This window comes from Bombus affinis, chromosome 13, assembly GCF_024516045.1.
Source record: "Bombus affinis isolate iyBomAffi1 chromosome 13, iyBomAffi1.2, whole genome shotgun sequence".
NCBI lineage: Eukaryota > Metazoa > Arthropoda > Insecta > Hymenoptera > Apidae > Bombus > Bombus affinis.
The window spans coordinates 4,350,924-4,367,182 of NC_066356.1; the positions used below are offsets into that span (position 1 = coordinate 4,350,924).

The 16,259-nt window shown below is 31.6% G+C and overlaps 3 protein-coding genes across 13 annotated transcripts; 2 read left to right on the top strand and 1 right to left on the bottom strand.

The window, feature by feature from the left end:
- The first annotated feature begins 1,500 nt into the window (after positions 1-1,500).
- On the top strand, positions 1,501-8,770 carry LOC126923496 (uncharacterized). The gene is made up of 6 exons (XM_050736996.1): positions 1,501-1,606; positions 4,890-5,118; positions 5,728-5,832; positions 6,298-6,489; positions 6,964-7,200; positions 7,277-8,770. Exons 1-6 carry the CDS (start codon positions 1,530-1,532, stop codon positions 7,487-7,489), a joined length of 1,053 nt encoding a protein of 350 aa, XP_050592953.1. The 5' UTR covers positions 1,501-1,529; the 3' UTR covers positions 7,490-8,770.
- LOC126923497 (luc7-like protein 3) lies at positions 8,479-15,348 on the top strand. Of its 10 annotated transcripts, none has more exons than XR_007713196.1 (9): positions 8,479-8,626; positions 8,701-8,816; positions 8,921-9,169; positions 9,250-9,456; positions 9,530-9,691; positions 9,776-9,957; positions 10,037-10,125; positions 10,186-12,444; positions 15,085-15,348. XR_007713196.1 is itself a non-coding variant. In XM_050736999.1 (8 exons), exons 1-7 carry the CDS (start codon positions 8,712-8,714, stop codon positions 10,257-10,259), a joined length of 1,068 nt encoding a protein of 355 aa, XP_050592956.1. In that variant the 5' UTR covers positions 8,707-8,711; the 3' UTR covers positions 10,260-10,296; positions 12,374-12,753. The 10 variants fall into 10 exon arrangements, 3 of the variants coding, with proteins under 3 accessions (XP_050592956.1, XP_050592957.1, XP_050592954.1); XR_007713193.1 differs by lacking the exon at positions 8,479-8,626 and having other exon boundaries at positions 8,707-8,816; positions 10,186-10,863; positions 12,374-12,444; XR_007713195.1 differs by lacking the exon at positions 8,479-8,626 and having other exon boundaries at positions 8,707-8,816; positions 10,186-10,608; positions 10,704-12,444.
- LOC126923498 (mitochondrial glycine transporter-like) lies at positions 12,829-15,898 on the bottom strand. 2 transcript variants are annotated; one of them, XM_050737002.1, is made up of 8 exons: positions 15,805-15,898; positions 15,627-15,654; positions 14,320-14,438; positions 14,156-14,240; positions 13,908-14,087; positions 13,557-13,728; positions 13,221-13,480; positions 12,829-13,144 (listed from the first exon to the last, which is right to left on the bottom strand). In XM_050737002.1, exons 2-8 carry the CDS (start codon positions 15,642-15,644, stop codon positions 13,118-13,120), a joined length of 861 nt encoding a protein of 286 aa, XP_050592959.1. In that variant the 5' UTR covers positions 15,645-15,654; positions 15,805-15,898; the 3' UTR covers positions 12,829-13,117. The 2 variants fall into 2 exon arrangements, with proteins under 2 accessions (XP_050592959.1, XP_050592958.1); XM_050737001.1 differs by lacking the exon at positions 15,627-15,654 and having other exon boundaries at positions 15,805-15,892.
- Between the last annotated feature and the right edge of the window lie 361 nt (positions 15,899-16,259).

Consider the following 16,259-nt stretch of genomic DNA (forward strand, 5'->3'; position numbering starts at 1 on the left):
ACTTTAGCTTATCATTATTTATCGCAAGTTCTTGTCTCAAATTCTTATACCATTTGCTACTTTAAGATTTTTTAATGACAATAGAAACTTAATAAATGAATATAGAATATCCTGTCGATGTACTCCAACAGTTTATAAAATCAAAATAGGCAGTTCATTGATGCACATAAAGATTAAACTCACGTTTATTGAATGCAAATAAAGTTTTAGCAACGGCGTAAAATTTGAGTCGTCAAAATACAGCGACCTACTATCGGAAGAAAATTTTCATGTGGTGCGTGGTAGAAAGCCATTTCACCTGATTTCGTTGGGACCCCATTGCAATTGAAAATACTTTGCGGAAACGACCGGATGTGAATTCTCGTGTCTACAAAAATAAGAAGTATCAAAGGCCGTAGCTATCGGTGACGTAAGAATTGCATCCAACCGTGCAATCAACCGCTTTTTCTTCAGGTGCTTCGTTAAAATCTCATTAACCATGAAAACACATCCATTGGTATACAAATATTGCCAATAATTATGTTCACCTTTATCTATTCTTTCTTAATTCCACTGATAGCTTTCGACATTCAGGTGGAAAAAACGTAAGGAATTTCACTTAAGAATTTCTGATTTGACGCAGCTCTGTTTCACTTTCTTGAATTGCCAGATAGGTATCGTGCTTTAACTGCAATCGATTACATATCATAGTACAATACCTGCTTCGTTACGTATATACATATAAATTCCACGTTTAACGTAATTAGCTTTCTATTATTTCTGATTCGATTTTTACGATCTATATCCTATATATCATGTAATACAATTTGACATAGTAGAGTACGTATGTAAAGCCTTTCGATGATAAAACATGATCCAAAATTCTACTTCGTATTCTACTTCATTAATTAAGATCTCTATACGTCTCATTCATTTTACAAGATTCATTTTGGGAATGCGTGGACGAAAGGAACGAATGGATAAAAGAAACTATTTAGCGTTCCGCGAATAAAGCCACGCGAAACAACTTATTAATGCTTGAAATGAAAATGGAAAGTCAGAGAGAAAAGATTTCAGCTTCAAAGTAAGCCAAAGAAATTATTTTACCGTTCGCGGCACATGAAAACTTTTTCATTGTAAACATCCACGGCTTCTTCTACTAATCACAATTTCAAAAGATTACGTTTAATTTAGTTCCAAATCATCTAAATCTAAGGTAAATTGCATTTATCCATAAATGTCCCATACTAAACATTATACTTAATTAAATCATTAGGACTGCTTCACTGCATCATCCAATATAATCCGATAAATAAAGTTAGAGTAATTCACAGTTATACTTTTATACCATTACATCAAATTCATCTTGCTCATTGGATTGATACGGCATTGATCATTTTTCGCTGTTTAAGATCACCGTTTGTGGACCAAAAATTTTGGAGAACACATCGATTTACAATGTACATCGACCAATGTCTCCCACTACCCCAAAGCGAACCCAGATATTACTTGGTGGAGGTAACTTTCAGCGAGACACGCTATATAAGAGAATGAAGAACCGGCCGGCCAAGATAAAGCTCGTGTGTTGTCAATCGTGCTGTTACTCCTCTACCTCCGTCGTTGACAGGTAAGTGGGGTAAAAAGTACGTTTCGAAAAATTTGAGAAGGGGAAGAAGTCAAAAATGTGGGATTAGTGACAAATAATAATAGAACAGTGCAAGTGTTTTCCATTGGAAATCCAATGATCATTTCTCGGCTTTTTATCTGTGTATCATTAATGTTCTTTTTTTAACGTGCGAATAATTATTTGGAACGATTAACGATGAATAAATAATCCGGATGATATTTAACAATATTCAACGTAGTAGATTCGAATACCAATGTGTATTGCAGTAGGTAGGTCTATGGAAATATTATGAAAAATTTTGCGAAATTATCGTTGTTATGCATGGCGGAGCAAAGATTATGGCACGTGCCCTGGAAACGGGAAAGGAAACCGGTTGTGCGAGGGCGATCAGGAACTGCAAGTTAGGAATTTATGAAAGATTTTAGTCGCATTAGTTGATCGATGTGTTATTACATCGAACTATTTTATCAATTATTCTTAATTCGTAGAATCTATAGTAGGGTAGTTCATTTTAAACATTTTTAAGCTTATATAATATCATTTTATTATATTATATAATATTGATTAAAAATAAAATTATTCTTTCAAGACTTCTTATAATCTTAAAATTCTGGAGCATAGAATACGAGAATAAAAAGTTGGCACTCTGAAGACCGTAGCTTTTATCTACTTTGAATCAAAAAAAAAAATGTCGTCACAAAAATAAAGTCTGCTCCAGATTTCCGTGAGAACACGTCCAAGTCTGACAATTGGCCGACCAGTTACGTATGCCCTCTACTGATTATATTATACCGTCGCGTTTCTCTCGTTTGTAGTTGTCCGACAACTATCTCTTTTTTCATTATGTAATTGCTTTCTTTGATATGATTCGAGAACCCCCCGTGGATCAGCTTCCAATCTCAAACATAACTTCGTTGAAAACAAGAAATATTTCTTTTAAAAAATCCTCAAATTAATTTCGACAATAACTTGGATCATTCCCATTTTCTCACATTTATTGCAAATTAGTCACACTTATAAAAGTAAATCAATCTCAATTAATATGTATTAAAAATCATATGATCCATCATGCTGAATCTACATTTTTAATTCAAAGCAGTCAACCTTGAGAAAGTTTAGCGATTTATTACAGGAGATTTCATTGAATGAAACTAATCGTTGCCATAAATACATCCAAGTAAAAAAGAAACTAAATTCGCACAATTACATTCCAAGTAATCTCTGAAAATTGCTCTAATTATTAAGATATGTTAATTACGTTTGATCATGTACCAGCATGCGGAGAAAGTTTCTACGATTTTTTTTGATCGACGATATCGGAGAAACTGAAATAGAAACGAAACATGAAAAATTAGTGGTGGTGATCGAATTCCTGACATCAAGTTCTATCGAATCCTTGATCGGTATCCTTTCCAGTTGCGTACGTTGAACGATATTGTTTCGCGATCTGCATACATACTCTTACACCATAACATAATTTGCAACGCTCTAGACAGATACGTTCCCATTTTTCTCCGGATAGTACCATTTTTACACGCAGACCCTCTCACTTTCACTCGGAGCTACCGATCGAACCAAGTTTGCAACTGACTCTTTAACGATCGGCCGGTTCGCGGACTTACGCCTAGTAAAGACAAGATTCTCATTAAGAGCGACATTTTTTCCGTTCCCTGTAGTTGCTACTTATTGACCACTTTGTTTCTTTAAATGGACTGGTCAATCAAGTAAATCACCGCAACGGAATTACGCGATGACCCGGGATCCCATACGAGAAACGAGTTGCGTAAAAGTTGTATTAAACGAGGAAAAAGCAGGTTACATTTGATCTTTGTAACAGGCTCAGGAAACCTTTTCCAATACTCGTTTTATTCGGGTTTACCTTCTCAAAAAAAATAAAAAGTTTTCACCAGTGATCTATGCAAGTAACTATTTCACTGATATTATAAAATTTGAAATCACTTATCCGGTTGTATCTGTACTGGATTTGGTTTTTAATTCAAGAGTAATGATTATGAAACACATAGCGGTTCGAAACTTTTGGTATTGTAAATGCTTTCCTGTGACATAGCCTGTTTTATAAGAAATAGGGTATTTGTAAAAAGTAAAAATAGAGGGATATTTATTACAATTTTTCCTTCTCAATTACAATTTATTTGATATGTTAAATATAAAGATCGCTTTAATTTTTCAATGTATTAATCTCCGTGATATCTTTTCGCATCTATCACATCTGTACAAGAGATTTCTCTTAACAACTGACAGATTATTACCACTGAGATGTCGGAAGATTCACTTTCGTAAATCGAGCCTTTCAAATTTATCGAAAGCCCCGGATCTCTCGCGATACATCGTCATCACCGTTACGAATGAGATGTTTCCAACGAATCGTGAAACCACTATCCGTGTTTTACGCACTTAGAAAGTAAGGTGCTTTCCACGACCATTATCGGTAGAAGTGTAAACGGATGTACTTCTTTCAAGACAAACAATAGGCTGTCACCAAAAAATCGATAAGTTTAATGAACTCTTCCTGCGTTTGATAAATACGATAAATATTGATAATTTCGTTAAAGTATATTTATGTAGAAAGTAACTAGTTTCGTTTCCTTTGAATAAATATACTTATACGTTTACATATATGTAAGTAAGTGTATTTATCGATTAGGTTATTTTACTACATTTCTCGCGAATATTTTAGGTCATCGACATGCATGATTTCAGTACATTTACAGACGGTCAGCTGCGAATGAATCTGCTAAAAAGTTAACAGATATGTACCACTTTTCTAACCAATGATTTATGCTCCTATCTCTCCTTCAACCATTTCTCATTTCTAATACATCCATATCTGCGGGTGAAATTGTAATGATATATTTGATTATTAAACACTGGAAGATCACCGCTACTAATGTCGTTATTAATCAATTCAAACGTGAAAAGAATTACGTAAAAGATGTTGAAAAATAATCAGTCGCACGCGATGCGATTACAAGGTAATAAATGAGATCGATTAATTTATAAATAATGATAATAATTTCGCGCGAGATGAACATCAACTTTACGTAAATCTAATGAAATATCGCTGCTTTTCACTTCGACTCGGCTATGGCGCTTTATGGAGGGCATCAAGAACCAAGGTCGCTTTCCCTTGCATATGTCCGCAGCAAATGGGATAAATTTTCTCTCTGTACTACATATCGAAAAATATATCACACGCGTCATCCTGAAGAGTGAAAAATTGACGTGGATCACTTAACGGAACTCTCACGATTTCCATTTATAGAATGTATTGGCTGTGTCTAGCGGCATTAGCTGCAACTGCAGCAGCGCAGGGATCTTACGACCTAGAACCAAGAGTGCCTTATCCCGGCAAATCATCCAGTTTAGGGCCACTCTATTCGACTGGCCTTAACGCTGGTCAAGGTTTCCGCGATAACAGCTATGAGGATAACATTGTAACACCTACTCCTTCTCCGACGCCTGCCTTCAGAAATCCCAGCAGTCAACCACCTGTAAGCAATAAAATTATAATTTATTCACGATACATTAGGTTTTGTACATATGAAAATTACAGGAGAAAAATATTATAAGTACAAATTAGCTCTTACAAGAAATATGACTTTTCGTATCTTTCCCCTTCATATCTTCTATAATCTTCATAATGAATCTTCATATGAAACAAGGACATGTAGAAATTTGAGAATTTTGTTATGAATTGTCAAACTTTTAAAGATACCAATCCTGAAGATAAAGAACTGCAATGACTATACCGAAATAACTTTTTTTTTTTTTGTTAGGGGAGAAACTAGATATTTCTGATGTTATGACAACGATTGTTACTTTTATCTAATTATAAACATATATAAAATTAAAATTATTACTTGCAACGAAAACAGTTACGTCATATAATTGCGCCTGTCGCTACATGTTGCGTAACAACTTACGTAAAAATAAGTTACTTTCAATTGCTTTAACGTATCGACTCGCGTACCTTTATATATTACCATGCATAACCGCATACTTTCATGAATGATCCAAGAAGCACAAGATGAATTTGATTGCTCTTCATTCATGAATATAAATACAGGTACTTTTCATTTGCAAGCATTATTCTTTTATAGCTATACCGTAAACCATCGGGCCCACCTCTCGACCAGGCAGCTATTAGAGTGAATGGACCACCACGTGGTGGTATTCTTCGTGGTGGACAACCACAAAATGCTCGGGTAATTATATTTCTTTAATATCCATTCAAAGCAAATTATACAGTTGTCATTTAAAAAATTTTAAGGAATATCGATGTACAGGTGAAACTGTTACGCTTTTGTATCTCACAATAAGTGAAAGTAGTCTAAGAAATTCTTGCATTCATTGTTTGCAGTTCCACTCAATAAGCTTATGTAATAGTCAGTCATTACGATGAAAAGAAAGAAATGTTCTTGAAGAAGTAAAGCATTTTTGTTTTGTCTGTGATTTCCAATAATTACGTATTTCGTTGCCATCCCAGAACGACTATTGAAATTAAGTAATAATTTTGTAGTAAATCGTTGAGCTAATTTTAAGAAAGATCTTAGCTACTATCTTTCAAAAAATAAAACAGAGAAATGAAATGTCTTACATAAACGGTTTAGTACCTACTTTGTTCGCATTAAAACATGTATAATGCTTCAAATTGTATTCTAAACTTAAAGGAAGCTGAAGAATTGGAAGAGAAGGAAGAGCCCGATCGGTTGACTCTTCTTTTACCACAAAGTAAATTCGATTGTGTGAACAAGCAAACGGGCTATTATGCCGATGAAGATCTTAATTGCGAAGTCTTCCATTATTGTCAAGACAACGCGAAACATTCTTGGATCTGCCCCGAAGGATTTACATTCCATCAGGTAATTTTCAGCAGACACAATCTTTAAATAAATCTACTCTCCATATTCAACGCAAGAATGCGAGACACTTTCTATACCTGTTTTATTCCGTAATTACACGAATAGTGACCTTTTATGCGTAATCTGAGCTGCTGCAAGTGAAAACGTTGACGAATATAAAATTCCCGTGATCGTGCAAACAGCCAGGTTTGAATATCACTGATAAGCAAATTTCACTTCTCTCATGCTTTGGCGCGCGTTTTCACCATACCTCTTCCGGTTTTCTGTACCCGGACAAGCAGGTGGGTAAGGCCAATCATAAATCGCACGTTCAATCGCCCGATACCAGTGAGTCGTTATGCGTTTCCGGGATAATCTACTCGCGTTCCTTTTTTCGGTAGCAGAGATGCAAATAAAAATGTACGCGGCGTTAACTATCCTACGAAACTCCTTTCTCTGCTTAAACCTCGAGACAGTTACAGATCTCTGTTACAGGTTCATCTAATTTGCATGCCTCCGAGTGGAGACATCAATTGCAAAAAGAGTTCGCAGTACCATTTCGTCAACGAGTACCTTTACAAACCATTGAACTTGGCTGAAGCTGAGAACAAACCCAACGTAACCTTGAGATACAGCGAAAGATACTTCCCGACAGACATTCACCCGGACGAGCGCGAGGCTGGTGACTATCAGATTACTCCTTCTGCACCTATTCGCCGTCCTACTCCACCTGTAAGATTTTATTTACATGCTACCACCTTGAAATATAAAGTAAAAGGAGATAAAAATGTGAGATATATATCTATAGGTGTATGCGAGTCCCCAACCTACGTTGAATAGTATTCCACCGTCAGCACGTCCACAACCAACGGGTCTTCCTCAATTTCGTTTACCTGTGAATCAAGTTTTCCGCAGTCCTGAGGAAGTGAACATTCCTCTTCAACATAGACGCCCGCAACCTCAACACCAACCTGTGAGAAGATTCCCTCAAGTACGACCCGATGACGAAGAGTACGAATAAATTCAATCGGCATTCCTTTGATAATTATCATCCATCGTCGCAATCATCGTCACATTTCTGTCGTTAATTATATCACATCTGGTGTCATCATACATCTTTCGTTGAAATTACAAAGAAAAGACAAAAGCACACTTTGGAGTAATTATTATATTTATACGAATAAAGTATAGTTATAGTTCTATGAATTAATTGTATAATATATAAATCGTTTCTAGCATTTCATACTCTTATTCTGTAGAAATCTGACAATTATTTTTAGATTGAGAACGATTGATATCCGAATTTATAATTGGTATGCTGAATTAGATATGAAATTATATTTATGGATATTGCAAACATGCAATATATGTGTAATCAACATTAGTTTAACAGTGATAACCAATAAATTGTTATTACGTTATCTTTAATAACGCTTGTTACTTTAGAATGTTGTTATTATGAATATTTTTTAAATGCGTGCTGAAAATCCCAAAAACAAGTAAGCAAAATTTATATAAGACGCGCTTAAGGTTATGTACGCGGAGAAATAGTCAACTATCTGTTTAAACGAGTTATGTATGATATAAAATATATAAAAAAATTAAGTCATGCATATGTATCAGATATAATTGAATAATGAAATTATTTTTTATTCTTATAAAGAAAATGATAATAAACTTAGGTGTACATATATATATATATACTGTTAAAAAGAGACATTGATGTTTTATATTATATCACGTAGTAACGAATATTGTCAGAACGTCATAGCGCGGCTTATGTTGCGTTTTATTGTATAGAGTTTCTTTTTTAATTTTTCAGGATACTTGCAATAAATAAATAAAGAAGAAACAGCTGAAAGAAATATAAAACAAGTTAGGATTTGTTTAATATACATTGTTTATTGAATTGAACGAGTGAAAATTTGGATTTTCTCTTGTTCGCTTTCACATATGTATATACTTTCTATAAGTTTCGCCATATTGTTTGCTACACTACCGCCTTCTAAAGTAAAAAGGAGTTCGGGGTTAGAATCAAAGTATTAACATTTCGTTTGATTCACTTAATGTCCCTGTGTGTTTTTCTTGTTCGAGTAACTTTACACAGTTCCATCATTTATTAAATCTTACTCATAAACAACTACGCAGAACAAACTACGTAAGTTTCATAGTGTTTACATAAAAATTATCGGTGCATTTTCGTATACCATTAATAACCGACATTCAATCAAGAATTTTGGAACATGGCTGCTGCTGCTGCTGCTGCTCTGCTCGACGAGCTTATGGGAAGGAATAGAAATGTTCTTCCCAATGAAAAACCCAAAGAACTTAATTGGGAAGATCCTGAGGTAAGTACTCGAAAATGTTGATATTCCGACATAGTCATTTTAAAAGTTGGAGTTTTGAAGTATTGATATTTCGTCATAATTTTCATTCTTATTTTTCATTACAGTTTTGTAAATTGTATTTAGTTAAATTTTGCCCTCATGATTTATTCGTTAATACGAGAGCTGATTTGGGTGCGTGTTCTCGAGTGCATGATGACGAAGCTAGAGAATTATTCGAAAAAGCTCCCTACTCGTATCGAAAACAACAATACGAGGATGAATTTATTAGATTTTGTCAAAGCATGTTGAATGAAGTTGAAAGAAAAATAATAAAGGGAAAACAACGATTAGCCCTTATTGGAAGAACAGAAGCGGTAAATTAATTTTAAAGATTCATTTTGTAGAGTGCCCTGTGTTTGTAATGATAAAAATCTATAAATTGTTATTTATTTAGCCTACCTTGACACCAGCACAAACTCAAAGAAATGAAGAACAAATTGCACTTTTAACTGAAAAAATCAATAAACTAGTAGAAGAAGCAGAACAAAGCGGAATACAAGGCAATGTGGAACAGGCTCAAGGCCTAATGAGACTATGCGATCAATTAAAAGAAGAACGAGAAACGTTACGGAAGTCTAATGATAATAGTCATTACAATCAGGTAAATATTATAATACATTGTATAAGATATCATAATAAAGAACAGTAAAAGCTAAAAATTTCGTTTATCTTAGACTGCTGAATTAGCTGCTGCACAAGAAAAACAAATGGAGGTATGTGATGTATGTGGTGCATTTCTTATTGTTGGTGATGCTCAACAACGAATTGATGATCACCTAATGGGTAAACAACATGTTGGCTATGCTAGGTTAAAGAGCGCTCTTCAAGAAATTATGGTAACTCATAATTTTTAAGAAATATATTTTGTATACATTCTTTCATAGCTTGAAATGATAATTACTATAAAAATAACTTTGTAGAGTAAACGTGAAAAAGCCAGAGATGAAAAGGAGCAAAGGAGGGAAGAGGATAGAAAACAAAGAGCACGTGCAAATGAAGAACTTGATAGGCGAAGAAGAGATGATAGGGATAGGGATAGAGAAAGAGATAAACGTCGTAGGCGTGATGATGATAAAGGCAGACATGACTCAACCAGTCACAGGTATCATAGCTACTCACGTATTAATTTATTACATTAAATTATTAAGGTATGATAATTTCATATTGCTAATTATGTGCAGAAATTCAGGACACAGAAGTAGAAGCAGATCAAGAGACAAACATGACAGACATCGAGATGATGATCACCGACGTCATGCTCGAGATAAAGGTAAATAAAGAATGCACCATTGCAAAATTTGAACTATTCAAAAAACCATTTAACTTTCAGGAAGTCGTGATCATCGAAGCTCGAGTCATCACAACCGACGTCGCCATCGATCTAGAAGTCGAAGTCACAAGTAACTACTCTTGATTGGTTAGTGAGTGAGAAGTAAGCCAGGTATGCACTAAACAATATATCATATTCGTCTCAATTACTGTACAGGTTCTTTACCAGGTGAGTTTCATTAGATGCACATAATATATACATGATAATTATCTGTAATTTTGAAGAATGGCATAGTCACAGCGAGCCAGTCTCTGGTCCTGCCTATTAATCGGAGAAACACTTGTACTAAATTTCATATGGACCTGTTTGTACAGCGTTTAATTTTCAAAGTGACGAGCTCGCTCTATGTAACGTATTACTGAAAAAACGGTGCATCGAGGTAATGTCGAGCAAGGAATAGTAAAAGTTGTTCCCATATGAAAGGTATTTTTATCATGTAGTACTATAGATATTGTCTACAGAGCAAGATAGGAGAAGGTATACCTATGCTTGCTTTGATCGGTATAATGTCTTCATAGGGTAAATCAATTATATAACTTCAACGACTGCATAGCTTTTTTGTCGAAAAGAAATTAGTGGTTTAGTGGAGGAAACAGTGCCTACTTCCGTAGACCTGCCACAACAGTGCCCTGTGTGACTGTGACTATACAATCCTAGCTTCTACTACGCATTTCTGAGGTATTTATATCGGAATGATAATACCAAACATGTCCTTTTATTAGGAAAATTAGACGTTTTCAAAATGGTGATCTTTATTTTGGAGCAATATTTGAGTGCTTAAAGTTATGATAACAAAATCCTGCTCTTACTTTCCTTATTCCCTGATTGTAATTTATTGGAGCATATTCAATTTGAAATCAAACAATTATTAATTAGTCAGGGAAAATTTCTGCTATGTAACCAAAGGAACAAGTTTAATCATTACATTTAAGATAATAAAGCCATAATTTTTTGAAATAATAAAAGATTCATATGTATAGTCCAAAAATATAAAGTATGCATATTTAACAGCCATGTGGCTATAATTGATTAATCGATAAATAAGTCCAGATTATAACTTGGTATATAGTTGTATTGTCGTCTTTTGAACTTTACTTGTAAAAGTTCGAGAAACATGTATCATATATGATGCATATTCTTCCCTTTGCATGCATTTTTTTCTCCATTATTTTTAGTTCTGAGAGACAGGACATGGCGAAGCTCAGTCAAATTTTCTTAGCAGAAAGTCGTAATTCTTATAGTATCACGGTACAGCGATTTGAAGGTTGATGACAGGTCATGTGGAATGTATCTTATGGTGCTCCGAGGACATCCCCTTTAATCATATCTTGTCTTATTCTTTTACCGCGTCCTTCATTTCGGCTTATAGAAAACTCATACTTTGTGCGCGTACTACATTTGTGTAATTCATATGTAATTCATACATCATTCACACATTTAATAATATACATCCTGGACCACATAGACTTTATAAAAGAAGTAGAAAGAAAGAAAGAGAAATGGAAGAAGCAAAGTATCAAAATAATGGTTCTAAATAAAGGATCGTCTTGTATTGTTACATTGGGATGAAAGGATTCTTACATGATAAGAGATTCCAATTGTTTCTAATTAAAATTTGTTATCCATCATGATAGGTTTTCATTCCACTCTCATTTCATTTTTATATTGTCATATGTCTGATAAATAATTTTATATTGAAGGAGAATTAAAATAAATAAATTTATTTAAATAAATTTATTAAAACATTATTTCAGCACAGACCTACTCACATGAAAAAGGAGTAAATTTATTAAATAATATTAAATTTTTATATTAATAAGTATCTTCTAAAAAGGTTAATAACATTTGTTATGTAACTTTTGTAATGATAATTAATGTCCCTTTTTCGTCTATAAGTTTATTAATACATCAATTATTTTTATTTAAATTCTGTATAATGTATTTAAAAACTTATTCTATTTATTTCCAATGTCACAAGCAAAGATGATCAATTTTAATTATGTAATCTACTTCCTCACACATGTAGCCGACAGAAGTATGATAATTTTTTAAATGTCATGTATTAGGACAAGGTTAACAAATAATATATAAATACGTTATCCTGTGCTATTTGGTAACGACCAAAATTAATATGAGAGAAAAAGATAATAGGATCATAATTTCTAAAAGCTGTGTTGTCTATTTTCAGACAGGAGACATGCTATGGGGATATAACCATTACAACAGGCTCACTTGCACACTGCTTAATATAATATTAAGGTAAAGATTTTGCATAATCTAAAAATTAATTGTATATAATATCAATTAATAAGTTGATATTTGTCGCATCGCGTACTCTTCAAGCTAATTACGAAAAATCAAAATTCTAAAAATTTAGTATCTAATTAATATTGTCAACATTATAATTTAAAAATTAAAAACAGATTTATTAGTAATTTATTCGTATCTGATGCAAATGTTACTTTAGACTACATATAAAAAAAGATATGAAGGTAAATTGTCTATAATTTACATTGTAATACTTTTAAGATTGTTAATTAAATTTAATAAAACAGTACTACAATGAAAGTATCAGGTTATTTTGGAAAACATGCAAACATTAAAATAGGCAGGAATATAAGCAAAGTAACAGACACTGTACAATTTTTAACATTAAATTATAAAATTTATTAAATAAGAATATATGCAGGAATAACACATTATTGAGCGATAGGATATTCTACCTGAATACTGTACATAGTAGTGATATTTGCTATAATACAATTGTCCGCTAGAATCAAATTATCTTTGTACAAAATTAAAATACTGTGTATCAAGTGTAAATATTTGTATTGGCTGAATGACTTTGGTTCCATCATGCGTAAATTATTGACTTTCTTTAAATTTGATGTCAACAAACACCAAAAAATTATATTATTAAATAGAAACAATTTTATTTAAGCCCTATAAATTTTGTAACCTAAAAATAATATATTATTTAATTCGTATGATTTGTCTTGATAATAAAAAAGTGAAAGATTTAAAAATTTTGCTACCTCTTCGTATACGGTCCAAGCCATTGCAGTCACTAATGTCCTTCTCAACATTCGTGGAACAATGCCTTTAAAATATCCTAATACACCATATTTTTTATAAATCCTAAAAGCTGAATTACGAACGTCTTTAAATTCGTTAGGATATAATTGCATTTTTGTCTTGATTACATCGGCAGGTTGTGTTACAGTGGAAGCAAATATTCCTGCTAATATTCCACAACTAAAATGAATCGGAGCTGACGATTTGGCGTAGGGCAAATCTAAAAAGAAATATTAAAAAGATATAATCATATCGTGAATAAATTAGTTTCTAATTTTATTTTGATAAAAATTTACCTGCTTCCGTAAAAATACTTTTTAACTGAGTATAAAACGTGAGATAAATGCCACTATAAGGAGCATCTCTTAATAACGTTGGTATTAACCCTCTTGAAAGACCTCTTACTCCTTCCTGCTCGTAAATTAATCTTAATGCTTCTGCTATGCTATTATATTTATAAACTTCACTCTATGAAAACAATATCAATATTAAATTTTATGATTTCATGTAACCGGTATTAACTGGAATATTCTAGATTATTAATATCAATATTTTTATGTCTAATCATTAAATTTTACTTTCTGCATATTTTTCTTTCTATAGTGTATATATTAAAATATAAATATATTTATAATGATTACACCTACTTCAAAACGTGTTTTTACTACTGTTATTGGAATTAATAAAACTCCAGACATAGACCTTGCAGTAATACCTAATAACAAAGCTTCTGTAGATGTGAGTGGATCTTTTAGATGCAATGTGTGCTTTAACCAATGTAATGTTGAAAAATACAATCCAACACCAGGTACAACTCTAGTAATGGTCTGAAAATTTTATTTAATCAGTAACATTTCTTAAATTTGTTAAATCTAATAATTGCAAAAATTCTTACTGGAGTCATACCCTTCCAGAGTCCAAACACATTTTCATTTTTGATTATATGAATTACTATGCCTAAAGTACCACTTTTTGGAGTACTAGTACAAGAATAAGCAAATTAAGTAATTTTGTATAAATTAATTTAAAAAATTAAACATTGTATTATTTTACACTTACTCAAGATGCATATTTACTTTGCTTTGGAGTCTGGTTTTAATAAGATCCAATGGTTGAAATAAAATAGTTGAAAATGTACCAGATAGTGAACCCACAAGAAAAGACTTCAAAACAGGATACTAAAAAAGATAGATATAAAAATTTTAATTTTGGAAATGCATTGGAATAAATGATATATTTGATATTGAAATAAATGAAATATTTTAAATATTTGAGATACTGTGCAAATTTATCTTTATTTATATAATTTAGAAAAATTATATTGGAGATGCGATACAATAGAGTAGTAGATATTAATACATCTTATATGATAATTGTGATTGTAATACACATATGCCCTGTTATCTTGCATGAGTTTCCTCACGTGAGTTATAAATTTCTTTTAAAAGGTCAATATAATTATTATCTATGCATACATTACAAGATGATCTTTTTTCACTCTTTTTTTTAATATTTCTTAATTATTTGTTTTAATTGTAAACTATATTTAAAAATAATATGCTGCAGTCTAGATCTGTAGTCTATGAAAAGATACATCCTATAAAAAGAATTTATAATATTCAATTCACACAATGTTTGGTACAGATATAACATTTCTAAATGATGATTAATACATGGCCTGCTTTTATGTCTTACTAAATATTAAAATTTTATTTTGAATATCTTTGAATATTACCAAAATTATAAATCTACTTTTTATAATTGTATAACAGTTACATTTTTATGATAGTCGTAGAATAGATAATTTTTTATTTTCTTTTTCAGCTTATACTTGTAAATTTGGGACATCAAACTCGCAAATTCATAATGCAAATGAACACATGAGATACTAAATGGTGGATACTGCTCCACATAAATCATCTCCCATCCAGTACACCTCTTTTTCTAATTAGAGGTATTTTTTATTCAAATATATTAGTACTTTCTTTTTTTATTCAATGTATACAATAATCTTTATCAAAAAAGGCATAATATATAATATAATATATTTAATAATTAAATAAATAAATTTTATTTAATACATTTAAACACTAATCATTCCAATATTCTTTTCTATTTACATAATATTAAGCATAAAATATTATACCTAATTTTATTAAAAGATAACTGTTCATATATATATACAAACAAAGAAAATACTAAATAAAATTTTTTAAACCCAACAGTAGCTTTAAGTATAACGATACTTTCCCTTATCAATTTTTGGGATTTTTATCACTACAGTCAATAAAAATTTTATTAAATAAATTTCTTAGAAATTATTTAAAAAAGAAGTTATTGTAAAATGATAAGATTCCAATACTTACAGTTCCAAAAGCTTCCATGATATAAAATCTATTAGAAGTTTAAAAATGAAAAGATTTTAAAATGCAATAAAGTGAACTAATTCTTGATATAAGACAAAACTGAACAAAAATGTTTTCTTAATGCTTCCTTTACTGTTACAAAGATACTGAGCATGTTGAAAATGTGACTCATACTTACATTTTCTTTTATCTTTGTCTCACCATGTTCTGGGTCAATAGAATAACCCTGCATATCGATGCATACTCCAGCAAAAAAATCCAAGAATATCAAACTAAAACGTGATTTAAACGTGACTTAATATGAAACGTGACTTATTTCAATATGTATGTAATCTAAGATATAGGAATTACCAAAGATATTATTTGTTATATACATTGATCTTAGTATCATATAATTTCACACTCTTTATATAAGAAAAACTATTTAATTATTATTATGAAATTTCAAAATAATTTAAAAAAAATAATGATAAAAAGATAAAATGAATTATTTAAAAATATATACTCTGGTACAATGACTTTACAAAATTAAGACTATCTGTTTTAAATAATTTATCGTTCGTGTACCATAATATTTCATGATAAAAATAGTGACATATGTATGTATTTGTAGCTGACTAAAGAATTTATAAG

What these genes read in the sequence shown, in the direction of transcription:
- LOC126923496 (XM_050736996.1), top strand. Translation starts at nt 1,530, where the DNA reads ATGAAGAACCGGCCGGCCAAGATAAAGCTCGTGTGTTGTCAATCGTGC. An exon ending in GACAACCACAAAATGCTCGG is followed by an intron (nt 5,833 to 6,297) that starts GTAATTATATTT and finishes CTAAACTTAAAG; the next exon opens with GAAGCTGAAGAATTGGAAGA. An exon ending in AAGGATTTACATTCCATCAG is followed by an intron (nt 6,490 to 6,963) that starts GTAATTTTCAGC and finishes TCTCTGTTACAG; the next exon opens with GTTCATCTAATTTGCATGCC.
- LOC126923497 (XM_050736997.1), top strand. Translation starts at nt 8,712, where the DNA reads ATGGCTGCTGCTGCTGCTGCTGCTCTGCTCGACGAGCTTATGGGAAGG. An exon ending in TTATTGGAAGAACAGAAGCG is followed by an intron (nt 9,170 to 9,249) that starts GTAAATTAATTT and finishes TTATTTATTTAG; the next exon opens with CCTACCTTGACACCAGCACA. An exon ending in GCGCTCTTCAAGAAATTATG is followed by an intron (nt 9,692 to 9,775) that starts GTAACTCATAAT and finishes ATAACTTTGTAG; the next exon opens with AGTAAACGTGAAAAAGCCAG.
- LOC126923498 (XM_050737001.1), bottom strand. Translation starts at nt 15,858, where the DNA reads ATGCAGGGTTATTCTATTGACCCAGAACATGGTGAGACAAAGATAAAA. An exon ending in TCTGGAAGGGTATGACTCCA is followed by an intron (nt 14,088 to 14,155) that starts GTAAGAATTTTT and finishes TAAAATTTTCAG; the next exon opens with ACCATTACTAGAGTTGTACC. An exon ending in AAGTATTTTTACGGAAGCAG is followed by an intron (nt 13,481 to 13,556) that starts GTAAATTTTTAT and finishes ATTTCTTTTTAG; the next exon opens with ATTTGCCCTACGCCAAATCG.